Source organism: Emydura macquarii, unplaced genomic scaffold (assembly GCF_026122565.2).
Source record: "Emydura macquarii macquarii isolate MOO-44397 ecotype Brisbane River unplaced genomic scaffold, CSIRO-AGI_Emac_v2 contig_1146, whole genome shotgun sequence".
NCBI classification, from domain to species: Eukaryota; Metazoa; Chordata; order Testudines; family Chelidae; genus Emydura; species Emydura macquarii.
Genome location: NW_027131283.1, coordinates 20,963,836 through 20,981,869, shown reverse-complemented (window position 1 = coordinate 20,981,869; position 18,034 = coordinate 20,963,836). Strand labels below are relative to the sequence as shown.

Below are 18,034 nucleotides of genomic sequence, written 5' to 3'. Positions count from 1 at the left end.
GCTTATTTACGCAGTAAGTCTGTGGTTTTTATTTTAATATTATTTGGAAATTTAAAGCTATAACATTAATCATCAACAGCTATAATATTAATGATGCTCTAAGGCACTTTGCTTTACCGTATTTTTTGGTGTAAGTCAGCCCTAGGTAAGCTGCTACAGAAAGTTGTAGGAAAACTTCATAATGTAGTCTTGATGTTAGAATTACTCAGGGATGAAAAAGAATTCTCAGGATTTCCATTTGTCAGTTTAATTTTAACAAAGCACAGCAAACATGAATTTACCTATGAGTTATGTAGGTTTAAATCAATCAGTGAATCCCTCTTGAGCCTAACTGCCTCCAGCTTTCCATTTAAAAGGCCAACTATGAAGCATCAATAATTAATCTTGTTACATCCACATTAAATAAAATGTTTTCTTATATGACTGCCTATATGTGTTTAAGACTTCATTGACTTGACATTGACTTCATTGACTTGACAGGCCAGACAAGGTGGTCATTTGTAAATTTGGTTTGTTTTTCATCATTTTCTCTTAAATGGGAATTCGGTAGCTCTGAGGGGTGTATAGTGACATTCTAAACCTTTCAACTCTAGATCACTGCTTTGAGTTCAATCCAGGTTAGTTCCAGACATTAAATTACCATCAGAGCTGGTTCAGTGGGCTCTCTCCCGGCATTGGTGAATGAATGTCCAAATTTACAAAAGTCCCCATCACAAATAGCACTATGACAATCTCAGCAGACAGCTACAGGACTGAACTGGCACCGAGACTAAGATACCTTAAGTGAGGGCTGTGCCCCATTGAGATGGCATGGCAGTGTTGGGAGAAGCTTGCATTGCAGTACTCATACTGCAACTGTTCTGGGGACACAAGACTACTGTTTCCAGAGCTGTCAATCCAGCACCTTTCACAGGCTAAGCAGAAAATGCATTTTAAGGAAAAAACAAAAAACCCTTTACTCTGGAAGACTCAAGAATGATTAAGAAAAACAAAGCATATACTGCTTATTATTTCTGTTTATATAGAACCCTTCAGGCTTCTTCAGCTCAGTGGGTCCAGAGCTCTGAACCAGATGTCAGCTCCCTTCAGAGCTGTCAGTCAGGACTGCAATATAAAGGGAGCATGTTCCCCATAAGATTCCTCTGCAGCTGTCTGTCAGACATCTCTAGGCCACCAGCTCACACACATCAGGACCTCGAGGAAACACTATGCATGCAGGCTGCTTCCTAACCATTCCTAGAGGCAGGGGAGGGAGGACAGACAGTCAAGTGGAAATGGTAGGCTGTACTGGAAGGCTTCTGCAGAGGTCCTGACAGGGGTTCAACCTCCTAAAGACACAAGTAGATAAGTGGGGCTTCTGCAGCACTGAGCCCAGTCAGATAATTCAGCTCCAGCGAGGCACCCTCACAGGGGCACCTGAGCCAGGATTTGGACCAATATGTGATATGCCTATGGGTGGTCGGGGATAGAATGATAAATGAGGCATCGCTATGGCATCTGCAAAATCTAAGCTTTAATTCTTTTTATTAAAAGTTAAATTTCTAGCCCTTAAGGTTGCTTGGAAATCCTCCCACACCGTCACTGAGTACAAATCAATGTACGGCTAGAGCTACAGGCAGACAGCCTGAAACAATAGCTAAAAGAGAGGCATGGACTACCCCCATTTCATATTAATGGGTAGTAACTCTCAAGACAGTTGTAAAAGTCAGTTTAAGTGTTAATTTTAATGTTAATTTATTTTATAGGCAAAAGAGAAAACCTGGAAGGACATAAACCTATCCCTTTAAATCCCAGGAGACAGGAAAACAAAAAATCCATGGGATAAACTAAAACCCAGAGAAACTTTAACTCTCTCTGAAAGTTAAACATAGATCATTTAATCTCCCTCTGGCCTAAGCTGGTCATCTGAGTGAGCAGCAGCACCCTCAAAGAGTCAAAATTTCAGGACTGGGGACTTCAATCAAGTCAATACATGGCACAAGGCACAATCCCCTGCGGTGATGGAAATTAAGGAAAAGGAAAGGTTTCCTTAACAAGTTTATTTTGTTAAGTTAAACATTACTAAAGGGGTTTCTCTGTTTTGTTAAATATTCTTTTACTCTTTTTAATAAGCTTTCATGTAGAGTTGATAGACATATTGCTGTCATTATTATCTACTAACTTTACCAATATATTTTGGAGTATATGAAGGATATAAAAGATTGGGAAACACCAAAAGGTTGCAAATATCCTCTTACATGCTTTACCACATATAGTTTATCAGCTTGCTCAACATTTTTGATGCAACTTTGAACAGTGTGAGCACTAGACAACCGTGCATCACAAATGGACTTGCTTGTGGTCTCATAGGAAAGACAAAATGAAACTTTCAAGACTGGCATCAAATCTGATCATAATGAGTTCAGCAAACACCTTGCAAAATTAAAACAAACAAGCAGCACTATTTGGTTAGAGCTCTCAGTGTCCCAAATAATCAGGCACACCACTGGCAGAACGTACCACTAGACTCTGTGGAGCAATATTCTATAGAGTGGTGTTGTAGCCATGTTGGCACCAGGATATGAGAGAGACAAGGTAGGTTATGTAATATCTTTTATTGAACCACTTCTATTGGTTAGGGAGACAAGCTTTCAAGCTTACACAGAGCTCTTCTTCAGGTCTGAGCAACATTCTAGACATTCAGTGTCTCCCATTTATAGATAGTATACCACATGCAGCTAAGTAACAGATTTGGAGTTGTAGCAAGGTGCTGTGGCCTTTCTCAGAGTCTGGGCCTGAGGAAGGGTCGCGACGCCCCTACTGGGCAGAACAGGGCCCTACAGGCCAAACTGCCCAGCAACAGAAGGGCGGAGCCAAAGCAGGAAGGGGAACTATAAAAGGCCGGCCTAACAGCTCAGTAGGGAGGAAGTTGCCACCGGAGACAGAGGCGTCTTCCTGAAGGTTGAGGCCTAGGCCTGACCCAGACCCAGCGGTGGTTTGAAGCAACCGCCCCACCGAGTGGAGCATCCAAACTCTGCCTGGATTGCTGGGCCCGAGTGACTGGAGGGGGCCGCCGGGCGCTCGTAGCTGGAACAAGCCACCTGAGACTCCTGGGTGGGAAACACCCCCCGAGGTGAGCCCTGACCTGGAGGAGCTGCCTGACACCGGGGATCCCCAGGAGCTGACTGAACTCTGTGGACCGGAGGAATCCCTGAGACCCGGAGGAGGTGCTCTCCACTGACGACGCAGAGGAATTCCCGGACCTGCCGCCAGTCGACAGTGAGGGACTTGTGGGACTGCCGCTCACCTTCTACCACAGCGATCCGGAAGGAGATTGCTCCCTGCAGGTACCCGGGAACAGGATGGGAAGAAGTGGCCCAGGGACAGTCAACTAGCAAGTGGCTGAGTCAGGGGCTAAACCCCATTAGTGTGTTGTGGCTGGAGCCCCGCTGACTCAGTGACAAACGGCTTTGCCACTGATAGGGCCCTCGGCTGGGACGCAGTGGAGTCGGGTGGGCCTGCGTCCCTCTCCCCCCTTCACTAGCCACCCCGGGAGTGCTTGGCATTGTCTGGGTTGGCTAGCTGAGGATACCAAGCTCTACTGGCCCTGCCTGTCTGCAAGGCTGGGGGCTCCATACTATTTAGCTAGCCCCACCTGTGGGAAGGCCAAGGGCTATTGACTGCCACATCCACCCTGCCCGGCTTGCGGGCCGGGGGCTATGAACTGCTTGCCTGCCCCGCCCTGCCTGAGGGTGGGAGCACGAGACTGTTTTACCAGCCCCGCCTGTGGGAAGGCCGGGACTACAGACCTCGTATCAGCCCGGCCCTACGGGAGGGAAAGGACTACAGACTAGGAAAGCAGGCCGCCCCGCTGGGGGCCGGGGTAAAGACTAGTCAATGGGCACTGTTTGTTCCCCTAAAGGAAGGCGCTGTGGCCTTCCTTGGAGCCTGGATTCAAGGAAGGGTTGCGACGCCCCTGCCGGACCATGCCACCAGCTTACAGGAGCTAATAGCAAAATTGTGCCCAATTTTATTGCTTTGCTGCCTAAGTATTTCAGCAAATATAATTGTATTCATTGTAATCACCCACTACTTGCCTATTTACCTAATAAACATTAGGTCTCTAGGTCAGCAACACAGGAGATATTAATAAGGAAAGGAGTTCATTCCCGTAACATAATTGAAACTCTGGCTCCACATGAGCCAGTATTCTGTCTCAACATCCACGTATTGTTAAGGATTGCCTGCAACTACAATGAATGGAGAAAGTTTTTTAATTAGGCAGGGTGGGAAAAGAACCTATAAACACACTTCAACAACTGAGGACCTTTGGATTGGACTAGCTTTAATGTTTATTCATCAAGAGCTGACCCAAGACACTAGCAAACTACAAAATACAACTGATTTTTTGCATGACTGCCAGGATTTGAAGATCGTTGCTTGCTCTAAGCACACATTTCACTGTATCATAAATATGCAGCTAGTTTGCATAATGCTACCTATTTGTGAATTGGTCCCACTGTTTCCACCCTCATTTCAAAATCTTAGATTCACTATTGAGAACAATGATAAATAAGGACTTAACTTTTTCAAAAAGAGCACACTTTAACCCTGTCACAATTAATTATCCAAGGCTTTTGTCTGGTTCCTAAGGAACAAGCTATCTAAATTATTTCAAAATTGCTTAGCATTGTAAATGATCATTTTGCCTGCGCTCTGGTATTTACTCTGCACACACATTGCACCTTGTCATGGCTGCTGAAATGAAAGCCCAAGAACTGTACCCAGATGTGGATAACTATACCACTTTTACAACACATTTGTTAATTCAGGTGTAAACTGTCAACTGGCAGCAATTTTAGAATCCTTAGGATGACCTGTATTCTCAGGCCTGTATGCTCCAGATAAACAAGAAATCTCATTTTTCCTTAGAGCTATTTAAACAGAAAACATGTCCAGTGCGCAGGGCAAACCAATCAGTGAAACAATAACAATGTATTTGCTATGAACAGGCAAATCTTTCAGGTTTTATGATCAACAAAACCCGCTTTGGTTAGTTTTTTTTTTATCCCTAGAGCTTTCAGTCATTGTATATACAATAGGATTTTTAAGATTACAGTAAAAATAAAATACAATAAATTGCAATGAACTTTAGTTATTCTTTCAATATTCAGAATGAATAAGTATAATCCTTTTAAGTAGCACAGAAAATCTAGTTATAAAAGCAGAGCATGTATATGCTGACTTCATCTCTCTCTCTTACTCACTCTTTACCCTTATAAGCAGAAACTAATTGAACTCTCCACTGACATCTAGTGATGCCCTGGGAGGGGGAGGGTTGACTTCAGGAGCAGACTGTGTTTGCACAGACACACCTACTCTCCCCAGGTGCAGATTACAGGGGTTGCCCTTTTGCCAGGTCCTTTGGTTCTGGTTGATATTTATTTCTGAGTTTTACACTTTGTACTGAATTGTATTTTGTATTGTATTTTGGGGACCTAGGGTCACCTTGTACTATAACTCTGGATATATTTTAAAATAGTAACAAAACTGGTGATTTCTATAGTATTTTTCCCTCTCTTCTCTCCATTTCCCCAAAATGGAGTCCATCATTACTTGAATGTTCTTCAGAGACGTGCATGAGGCAGGCGGTATTAGTAGCAGCCTGCCAGACAAAGCTGATGACCGAAATATGGGATTAAAGGATTTAAAAAAATCCCAAACCAAACCAGTAATAAACTACTGCCCAGTTCATTTCAGAGTTGGTACAAAGTTGCAGCTGCACAAAAGGGGTTTTTTGCATCATTTTCTAATTCAAACAGCCACATGAGTAGCCTTTTTAGGAACAAAAAGCAGAGCAGCTGATCTGTTTGCAATAAAAAAAAAGTTGGACATTTTTCCTAGGCACACCTTGCTGCAATGAAGTTACAAATCGTTAATGTTAATTTCTGCATGCTCACCATAGCAACTGAAGTCAATATGGCTCTAATTTTTTTTCAGGTTGGCTCTGCTTTCTTGAGAAAGCAATTAAAAAAAAGAAGCATATGCAGTTCTCTTTCTAAACAATATAATCATACCAAGCAGCAATTAAGCTACAACTTTTTACAGCACATACCTATGATGGCCCATGTGTCTTGCTCGTTTTATGTGTCCAACTCCTTTGCATCCTGCAGTAGGGCATCCTCCATGTTCTAAAGCTTCCACTAATTCCAAGGGACCTATGTATCAGGACACATGTGAAATTAGAAAAGTTACGTAAATTCACACACAAAGAAGAACTGGAGGATTACATTAACAGATGGATAAATAACTAGGTAAACAGCACACAAAGTACTTATTAAAATGTATTTTGCAGAAGTATGATGGAGACTAATGCTATATATTTTAAAGAGGAAATAAAAATATTCTGTGTAAATTGACCTCTACAGAACAGCTACCTAAATAATCCATATAAAAGTACACACAATTTAGAGCATTTGTTTCATTTGTAATTTCTTTTAGATTAATTGCACTACAGCTGTAACAATGTTATTTTGAAAGAGCAAAGAGTCAAACTAAGACTTTCTGTTGTTCACAAAGACAGAGAGCTCTGTTCAATAATGGATATTGATCTTTGAAGTTCTTAGCTTGAATTTTCCAATAAATGAAGAGGTGGAAATCAACGATGAAGACAACATGAGTAGGAGCAAGTCAAACACATTTCTGACAGGTTTATTCCTTTGAACTTTTGGGAATATCTGGTTTTCATCAATGGATAATACACTGAGGATTGTGGAGGCTTTGAAGAATAGGACGTAGACATTAGGTATGGTACTCAATCACTCCGACAGACATTATTTATGATGTCAGCAAGCGAGACATTGAAATTTTCCAGTTTAGCAGATAGAGAAATCTCTTCTGAACATCAGTAACATGAACCGTTTTTAGTATTTTTCTTTCTTGAAAAACACACACACAGAAATATTCAGATATACACATGAAAGGCAAGATTTACTTAAAGAAATCTTCCTACATGACATACATATTTTCACTCACAGCAAGACAAGGGAAGAGTGTGAGAAATATATGTAATTTTAAGGCATATTCCACCAAAAATGTATTTTTAAACTCATTTTCCAAGCTGTTTCACTGGTGTAAATCAGTGTGACTCCACTGAAATCAGTTATACTGGTTTAAATGGTGTAATGGAATGGAGAATTGAGTTCCTTATCTTGTTTACATTAAAAAAAACAAAGTCCATAATCACAATGTAATATTTTTAAAAAACACAAATGCAATCAGAAAGACAACATACACAGGGCTGAATTTTGTGAGTGAATTTGTATACCTACCTTTCTTTCACAACTACCTCAATTGTGCATGGGAATGGCTAACTAGATGAAAATCATGTCTTTCACACACAAATCAGATACATGCTCAAAATGCCTCTATATTTCTGTAAGTATGCATCTGAACTTTGGAAAAGTCAGGCCCAGAGTATCCTTATAGTTAACAGGTTAATATTAATCTCACCTCCGATTTAAGTATCTTTCAAGGATATTGTTATAACATTCACAGTGCAGCACATTAAATGGCAGAAATACTATTCCTATGGTAAGAATTTTAATCAAAGTCCTCTGTTCTGCGCTGTCCCAGGTAACAGTCTAGGTAGAACCTTCATGTTAATCCCAGTGTCAAAAGCAATCAATAAATAAAACTTTCTTTTGGTGGAATTTCGTTCCTGCTAAAAAGTTCTTAGGGAAGTCAGCTTATCAGTCAGTGTTAGAACAATGTTCATCCATTCACAGGATCCTAGATCAATCTGTAGGAGCTGGAATTACTGCAAAGTCAGCATATTCTGTGTAATACCAGGGAACTTCCAGAAGACTGGAAGAGTGCTAATATTATGCCATTATTCAAAAAGTGGGATAACCCAAGTAACTATAACCCATTTAGCCTGATGACAACCCCAGCCAAAATAAAGTCTGAAATGGGATCAAATTAATAAAGAATTAAAGGACAGGAATATAATTAATTCTCATCCACATGATTTCATGGAAAATAAATCTTGTCAAACACGGATTTCATTTTTAGTGAAATTACAAAGTTTGGTGATAAAGGCAACTGTATAGATGTAATATACTTAGATTTTTGGAAGGCATTTGACTTGGTACTGAACATTAAAAATTAGCACTATACAATATCAATATTGCACACGTTAAATGGATTAAAACATGGCTAATAGATGTGAAAAAGTAGTTGCAATGGGGAATCATTGAATCTGGATATTTTGAGTAGTGTTCTACAAGGATCAATTCTAAGCCTGATGTTATTCAACATAACCATCTATAATTTGGAAATAAATATAAAACTACTGCTAATAAAATTTGTGAATGACACAAAAACTGGCAAAGGACAGGGCAGTCATACAGAACAATCTGGATCACCTGGCAGGCTGAGCCCATTCAAACAAAATATGTTTCAAACATTCTTTGCCAAATGCAAAGTTATACCTCTAGGAACAAAGCATGTGAGAATAGAAGACTATATCCTGGAAAACAGTGCCTCTGAAAAAGTGTTAGGGACCATAATAAGAAGCAAACAAGAGTCCCATCCAATTACATCATATTGCAGGGAGACAACTGAACACTGACAAAATGTACAAGTGCTTGAATATAAATGCAAAAAGTCTTAATACTAAGATGACTGAAACAGAGTGCCTGGTATTAAATGAATATATTGATATAGTAGGCATCTCAAAAACTTGGTGGAATAATGATAATCAATGGGACATAGTAATGTCAGGGTACAAAATATATAGGAATAACAGAGTAAGTTTAAGTTGTACTGGGGGAGAGTTGCACTATATGTGAAAGAAAGAGTCAAATATAATAAAAATCTTAAATGGATCAAACAGTACCATAAAATCTCTATGGATAGAAATTCCATGCTTGAATAATAAGCCTATAGCAGGAGGAATGCACTACTGACCATCTCACCCAGGATGGTGACAGTGGCTAGGAAATGCTCAGGGAGATGAGAGACGTTACAAAAACAGAAAACCCAACAATAATATGTGATTTCAACTATTCCTATATTGACTGAGTACGTCACCTCAGGATGGGATGGAGAGAGAAAATTTCTAGACACCATTAACGACTGCTTCTTGGAACAGAGTCATGGAACCCACAGGGGGAGAGGCAATTATTGATTTAATCCTAAGTGGCGCACAGGATCTGGTCCAAGAGGTAAATACAGCTAAATCTCTTGGTAATAGCAACCATAACGTAATTAAATTTAACATCCTTGTAGGGGGAAAAATACCATAGAAACACACCACAGTAGTATTTAACTTCAAAAAGGGGAACTACACAAAAATGAGGCAGCTAGTTAAACAAATTAGAAGGAACAGTCATGAGAGTGAAATGCCTGCAAACTGCATGTAAACACCGTAATAGAGGTTCAAACTATATGTATTGCCCAAATTAAAAACAAACAAAAAACAAAACTAACTGTAAAAGGACCAAAAAATGCCACCAAGGCTAAACAACCAAGTAAAAGAAGTGGACAGAGACAAAAACGACATTTTAAACACAAAGTCAAATCCTACTAAGGAAAATAGAAAGGAACAAACCTTGGCAAGTCAGGTAAAAATAGAATTAGGCAGACAAAAAAGGAATCTGAAGGGCTACTAGCAAAAGACACAAAAATTAACAGCAATTTTTTAAAGTACATCAGAAGCCTGCTAAACATCAGTGGGGTCACTGGATGACCCACGTGTTTAAGGAGCACTCAAAGAAGAAAAGGCTGTTGCAGAGAAACAAAATGGATTCTTTCCACTGGTCTTCACTGAAGAGGATGAGAGGTCTATAAAATCACTACTTGTGTGGAGAAAGTGAATAAGGAAGTGTTATTTACCCATTCACATAACACAATAATTAGGGGTCATCCAATGAAATTAAAGGAAGTAGGTTTAAAACAAATAAAAGGAAATACTACACACAATGCACAGTCAACCTATAGAACTCATTGTCCAGGGAAAGTTGTGAAGGCCAAAAGCATCACTGGGTTCATAAAAGAATTAGGTAAATTCATGGAGGATAGGTCCATCAAAGGTTATTAAGCCAAGATGGTTAGGGCTGTAACCCCATGCTCTGGGTGTCCCTAAATCTCTTGACTGCTAGAAGGTGGGACTGGACTACAGGGGATGGATTATTCGATAAATTACCATGTTCTGTTCAATCCCTCTGAAGCATGTGGCACCAGCTACTGTCTGAAGACAGAATACTGGGGTACATGAACCATTGGTCTGACCTAGTAGGGCCATTCTTACGTTCTTATGTAAGAAATTCAACATGAGCTCCCAGCTGGATACTATGTCAAGAAGAACTAATGTGATCCTTGGATGTATAAACTGGGGAGCAGTGAGTAGGAGAAAAAAGGTGATTTTAGCTCTGTAAATGGCTTTAGTGAGACAAACTGGAATACTGTGTACAGTATTTTTAAAAGAATGTTGAAAAACTGGAGAAGGTGCAGAAGAGAGCCACAAAAATGATTCAAGAATTGGAGAAAATGCCTTACAGTGAGAAACATAAAGAGCTCAATCTGTTTATCAAAAAGAAGCCTGCAGGGTGGAGAAAATACCAGTTACTAAAAGGCTCTTTAATTTAGCAGAGAAAAGCATAACAAGAACCAATGGCTGGAAGCCAAAGCCAGAGAAATTCAAACTAGAAATTAGGCACATATTTTCAGCAGAGAGGGTGATTAACCACTGGAACAAATTAACAAGGAAAGCAGTATATTCTCCATCTTTTGGAGTATTCAAATCAAGACTAGATGCACTTTCTGGTATGATGCTTTAGTCAAACACAAATTACTGGTCTTAATAAGGGTAAATGGATGAGGTTTAATGTCCTATGCTATACAGTTCAGACTACATATTTAACAGTCTCTTTGGGCCTCCACCTATTTATCCAGCTTAGTCATGAGCAGTATTTGATGCGTTCCATATGGAGCCATAACTATTCATGCAACACTGGTGCAAGGACTGGGAGTAGAACAGGAAAACTGAAGGCCCAAGATGATGCTTTGGGAGAACAACAAACAAAACAAACTTTCTAATGCCCATGGCCACATGTGAGCAGTTGATGAGCAGATAACAGCTGCTATATTTGCCTTTCAAGTCACTGCATGCTACCACTCTAACTCATTACTTTGTAAAGCGTGTTGAAATGCCTTGAATATGAAAGGCAAATATAAAATCTAACTCTATTCTGCTCAATCCCAAATATTCATTAACATAATGAAGTAATTCAACAAACAAAGCAATAACCCAAATACTAAAGAATATAGCCAAGTTCTCACTTCAATCGCTCTTACATCTTTCATTAAATAGATACTTGCAAGTCACTGCTCTAATAACCAAACTGTTCATGACCTGCAATTAACTGTGGTGAGCCTGTAACTGGTAACTCAATGCCAATAGTTACGGATTTAGCAGTTTAAAAAAACCACAAACAAAAACACCATGTCTCTGATTTATTGCTGTAGTTGCACACATTTCAAATGACCAAATTGGCATTTCTCTGTTTCTTGGGAAATGATACAATTGCCAGTGAAAGCACAAGTGAAATTCAGATACATTTGGAACCAGATGAAATTTACAAATGTGGGGGTTTGAATATAGATTTATGATTTTAAAAACGAACAAAAACCAAGCATTCCCTGACTGTATACTCTGTGGGACTGGCCACTATCAAAGACAGGGTACTGCACCTGATGGACTGCTGTGCTCATCCAGTATGGCAATTCCTATAGTCCATTATTTATATGTCCATAAAAGACAAAGGACTCCTGCACCTACACTGAGCCAGCTGTGGGTCAGAGCCATAAAACCAAATTCTCTGATGGTGTAAATGGGCATGGTTCTATTCATTTCAATGGAATTTTGCCTATTTACACAAACAAAGAAATTGGCCCAGACAGTTTGGCAATATATGAAAACGGGGGAAAGTGAAATTCAGATATAGGAGAAAAAGGTGAAAGGAAAAACTAAAATTGGTTCCTCAGATATCTTCTCTACTGATAAGACAAAAATGTATTTGTCCTTTGACAGAAGAGGATGAGAAGGTAGCTCACCCTGTGTAGTAACTGTAGTTCTTTGAGATGTGTCCCCCTATGGGTGCTCCACTTCAGATGCGCATGAGCCCCAGGTGCTGTTGATTGGAGATTTTCATGAGCAATGTCCATTCGGCCTGTGCATGCCCTACACCGAGGTTGCACAGGGCTGGCCTGGGTGAACTGCTCTCAGTTCCTTCTCTACCACGTTGCTTCTACCAGCAGCAGCATAGAAAGATGGCAATACCACAACCCTCCTACAATAGCCTTGATAGCTACAAAAGCAACCTCTCCACAGTCCCCTTTCGTGTCACGACCCCCACGATTATCACCGTGAAACTTCAGATTTAAATATCTCAAACCTTGAAATTTAAAGATCTTTAAAAGCCTATCATCATGAAATTTACCAAAATGGATTGTGATTTTGGAAAGGCTCTATCAATAACTTATTTTGCAATTCTTTGACCATCTTGAGTGGTTTCTGAAGGGACTTTGACACACAGTTGATGAGATCTTAGAACTGCTTAAAGTCATCGGCCATAGATGATGGAGAGGGCATCACTGCTTCATCAGGTGATGAGGAGGAAAAAGACTGGATTAAGGAGTAGCCTCCTCATCCTACCTAGCCTCTTGTTCCTCAAACATCTCCTGCTGCTGGGGAACGGTCAGAGGTGGCAGAGATTGACCTTCTCTCTCATCCTAGTGGACTAGGCTTAAAGCCCTAGAAAATTGCTGACAGTAAGCAGCCCATGGGTCCCAGTATGATCATTGGGGTTGTCCATACAGGAGTGGTGGTGGAATCCAGGTTGATCCCACTACTTGTGATGTCTTGTGCTGGACTCTTCCCTATCTCTGTGGCCCACATAGAAAGGGTTCTTATAAGGGAGGGTGGGGGAACTCTGTACAGAGACTGACGAGGCTGAATGAACTGAGTGAAAGTCCCCTTTGTCATCCTCCTCAGGGCTGTGGAGGAGCCCCAACTGAAAATGGTGATGAACTGGGTGGTGCCGGTGATAAATGGAAGTTCAGAGACCAAATTAGTTTTGGTACACAGGATCCTTGGTACTCCAGATCCATGAGGACTGCGGTTCCTCCATTAAAATTAAGTCCTTCAAGAATCAAAATTCTCAAGGCACCAAATAGGACATTAGTACCAACGCAATGGTACCAATGGTTTAGGACACTCCATTGGAGGTACCGGTGGAAGAGACGCATCTTATCTGGCAGAATGTTTCTCCTTGTTATCCCCAATCAGTACTGAGGCTCACTTGGAGCCATGTCTGCTCTTGCAGGAGCTTCTTGGTTTTCTGGCCCTGGTAGTACCAGAGGAACTGCAGCCTCCATGGTACCAAATCTAGAAGTCAATGATTCCAAGACCACTGACTTAGGAGACTGAGGTCTCTTTGGAGTAGACTCCTTGTGGGGGGAGTCAGAGCCCCTCTTCCTGAGACCTTTGGAGGCTTCTGAGGCCTTTCCCTTCTTGAGAAGTCATGAACCAAGGTCAAAAGGGTGCTAAGATCTATCCAGAGACTGATGTATGGGGGGGTTCCCCCAAGCTGGTTCCAATGTGGAGCAAAGGGAGTGCACCATTATCAGAAGCTAGGCAGAAGCTCACACATTCTGCAGAATGGTGTGATTCTCCACAGTGGTGCATGCACTTGGAGTGGTCATCACTCCAAGCCTCCCAATAAGTGAGGCAACGTTTGAAGCGTGGGTAGGTGGGCATGCCCTCCTAAGGAAGCAAGTCCCCCGCATAGGAGAAGAGAGGAAAAGAGGCTCTCCTCCCACTAAAACTAAAATCTAACTAACTAACTAAAAACTAAGCTACTACTAATATTAAAAGAAGGATTCTAGTAAGATGAGGCACGCAGGAAGCGAACAAGCTCCAGCTCAAGCTGAGGAGGTTGAGAAATATCAGAATGCTTCATAAACATTAATGGAGATAATTCCACAATACCCCTGTGAAATGAGGGAGTATTATCATCCCCACTTTAGAGATGGGGAGCTGAGACACAGAGAAATTAGGTCACAAACATCCACTAATTCTCAGTGCTCAATCGGAAACATCTAGCACCAGATTCTTCTGCGTACTTAGCATTATTTCATATATTCAAATTACAGCTCCCATTGACTTCAGTAGCAGCTGTGAGTGCTCAGCGCTTCTGCAAATCTGACCCCAGGGTCCCAAGTCAGGCACCCAAAAAATGAGGAAAACACACGTCAGAAGCTTGGATTAAGCGACTTGACCAGCATCACACAGAAACTCTGTGGCAGGGGCAAGGACAGAATCCAAGTCTCCCAGGCAGCATTGAACTGACTTAGCCATGAGACTGGCCTTTTTCTTTCTGGCAATCCTATGCCTCATTCCTTACACATCTTTCACTTGTTGCAGTAGTTGGAAAAGGGGTCCTACACAGCCTCCTTCACTACACAATCCTGTTTCATCATCTGAGCACGTCCATTTTGTGCAAGGGCTCAGAGACTATGTCAGCTCTATGTCTCTGGTGGAATCCCCTTCAAAGTGACAGCTTCAAACCCCCTTTGCAGAGCAGGAGTTCAAAAGAGACTTTGCCTACTTGGAGCATCTGGCACCACATTTTAATCAAGTGTCTTATCAAAAAATCTGCACTGCGTTGGGCTTTGAAAACAAGTTAATATTCCCATATGTGGAGAGAGGACATGGGGCAAAATCCTGGCCCAACTAAATGAGAGTTTTGCCACTGATTTTAGTAGGGTCGGAAATTTCACCTAGATTATTGTAATTCCTCTAGTATAGGAGTGTTATTCTTATACATAAATTGTTCTAGTTCATTTACAAGATCAGTAAAGTCAACTCTTAAAAAGCAATTAATTATGACAATTCTCAAATTATGGTTTTTTGTAATAAATGTCACAGCTACTTATTTTATATTGCATACACCAACTGCTGCCTTCCTAAGAACTGTGTCACAGAGGAAGCACGACACAAATTACACACGCCTCAACATCATTTCATTTTTTTTTCTCTTACTAAGAGGAGGCTGAAGAGGATGTCCAGTTTTTGCACACCAGCCTGCAGGATGGATATCAGGGCTATCTGCATCAGTCCAATAATCATAAATACTATCCCAGCCATCAAAGTGTACCTAAAAGCAAAAACAAAAACATCAGGAAAAAAACGCTATAAAGTCATTTTACCGCAAAACTCTCTCAAAATGTCAGGCTTTATAATGCCAGCTTCATTAGAGAAATAACATGAAAAAACTGTAGAAATTACACAGCAATATAAACTAGATTTTGGGCCTTAGTCTGCTTTCCCTGAAGGGTAAGGAAGTTTATTGTATTTTAGTGGGAGTATAATGGGTCTCTGTGTGTTACATTGTCAGGCTCAAAACATATATGAGTAGATTTAGACAGTTATAATGTTTATATATGCACACTAACACTTTAAATTAAGGGCCAAATCTCTCTCTCTCTCTTTCTCTCTCTCTCTCTCGGCTCTCTCGGCTCTGAACATTTAGAACAGTCAAGATCCTACTTTCACCAGGAGTTAAAACAGTACATAGACTTTGTAAAGAGTTCTGCACAAGAATGAATTTCACACACACACACCCCCAAAACAAAGGCATCTATAGCTACTGTAAAATCTGATTATTCAGGGTAAGGAATTAAATCAGATTAGAGAATGAACTATATGATTCTGTAGAACACAATCACTGATTTTCTTGAGGTTGGGACCAAAGGTCTGCAATCGTAACTAATTTACTTAAATTATTTTACTAAGGCAGGCCTTGGATCTTCATTTCTTATGTTATATATAAAAGGTACATATGAAGCTATTTCAGTATACAATATAAAGTTAATTAAACTACAAGGAGCCTCAAATATTGACATTTTAATACATTAGATTGGAGAGTTTTCTTGACAGGACGAAACTAATGCATAGTTTATACAGAAAACGTGTAGGTGTGCAGATATTACTTTTGATGACTTCACACCCTTTGTTAATTTAGATTCAAAATGAAATGTCAATTGCATTTGCTGCTCGAAATGCCATGTATGCATAATAACGCCCTGTACACTGCAGAAAGAAATATCCTTCATATTCATTTAGCTGGCATTCCAGAAATGCCAGTATTTTAACTGTTAAAGAGTAAAATGATTTATAAACCAAAACAAAAAATAACCCAGACATACAAGTCTTATGGAAAAACTGCAAATCCTTCATCAAACATGTCATTTGAATTAATCCAATCTAAAGTCCAAAATTAATATAAACTTCTGCACTGCAGAAGTTCCTGACAAGGAACAAGGAAATCTTTTTTTAATTTATTCTATTTTGCCCTCTCTCACTTGGGCTTTTTGCAGAATGGAAATTCTGGAAAAAGATTTTATTAATTTAGCTCAAATATTTACAAGCTCTAATACAAAAATCACATCAATCTTTTGATACTAGGTATTAAGTCATCAACATTCTGCTATAAAACAACTTTTATCTCAACTATTCCCAGTGCAATTTCCCATTACACTCATCCTTTGTTCCTTAGCTTCTATTTCAGCACATCACTGACTAAAAAAAATAAGAGGTAAACCTTCCAAAGGAATTACATGTGTATTAATCAGTGAAGAGGATGAGAGTCAGTTTAGCAGTGCATCAATGTGAGTCATATCTTCCTGTGAAAGCTAGCAAGGTCCTTAATTTTGCAACTGCAGTATTTATTTTACAAAACGACAATCACCACGCTCTAAGCAGGACTTCCAGTTGAGAGAGAGACTTACTTTTATCCTGTGGTCATCAATATCTATAATAGTTGCTATTCTGATAAGTACTGGATTCCTCTTGTCAACTACCTCAAGTTTCATATTTTTCTGAAATCCATGAGATGGTTTCTACAATGAGAGATGATAGGTATTTCAATGAAATGTCAAAAAAAACCTGTTATAAAATAGAAGGGCAATATATCCCCTCAAAACTCCTCCCCTCAAACAAACAAAAAGAAACCCAAAACAAAAACATAAAAACTGCTGTACTAAAATAACTTATTAAACTAGAAAAATAATCTACTTTCTAGGGTTTTAGTCTTATCACTTCACTCCTCCCCTGTAAATAAAATCATCATTAATGTTGAAAGAAGTTATGCAACTTTTTCAACCAAATTAGTTTCTGCTAAGCACTCTATAAATGTTTTTAGAGTATTTCCATCTCTATGCAACAGCATATTGCACAGTAATTCTACATATTGTATCTCCTTACACCCACACACGGTCTTTCATCCTAGACCAATAGAATTTTAAATTAAATTATGATTAAATTAACAAGTTTGTCACAGAGACCCAAGGACCTCTTAAGGCCAACTGGCAGACAGCACAGGGATTCATAAGCATACTCTGGGTCCAGTATTTACATACTAGTTCACCAAAAAAGAGTATTACTTAAAGTGTCTACTAAAGGCTTGCATCACTATGGTCATCGTAATCTATGTGAAATGTATGTACAGATAGTATGTAAGGAGACACATATATATATTAGGAATTATATTCTTAAAGTCTTGACATTAAAGAAAGGTCATCCACAGGTAACATGCCTTAAGACAAGTGTCTCCCACCACCTGTCTGGTGGAACCAATCTCCCAGGCTGACCCCTTTGTATCTTATAATGGAAGTCTATCTGCATACTGAGTCAAATGCTAATGAAAAGTTTGTGGTGACTTCAGGAGAAGAAAATTAACAGGAAGAGGTGAACAATAGAGGGGTGGGAGAGACCCAGTTTACAGCAGAAGAACAAAGGACAGGTCTAACATCTAGGGATGCAGAGAGATGCTTTGGCATTCTTGGTCTTATGAAAGCCATCCTGGTTGAAAAATGCTGTGAGAAGGACTTTGGGTAACCAGTCCCTTATCAGACAAGAGGACATCTTGTTAGGTAAGTTTAGGTTCTAGACTGTGTATTATGATTTTATTTTATATGTAACCCTTTGTTT

General features: G+C 39.9%; 1 protein-coding gene across 3 annotated transcripts in view; it reads right to left on the bottom strand.

The window, feature by feature from the left end:
* L3MBTL3 (L3MBTL histone methyl-lysine binding protein 3) overlaps positions 1-18,034 on the bottom strand; it is a 154,737-nt gene that overhangs the window by 33,338 nt on the left and 103,365 nt on the right. For all 3 annotated transcript variants that reach the window (XM_067546733.1, XM_067546734.1, XM_067546735.1), the window contains exons 14-16: positions 16,834-16,944; positions 15,086-15,200; positions 6,095-6,197 (exon numbers count right to left, since the gene is read on the bottom strand). In XM_067546733.1, the coding sequence (XP_067402834.1) occupies positions 6,095-6,197; positions 15,086-15,200; positions 16,834-16,944 (329 nt within the window). The remainder of the gene's footprint in view (positions 1-6,094; positions 6,198-15,085; positions 15,201-16,833; positions 16,945-18,034) is intronic.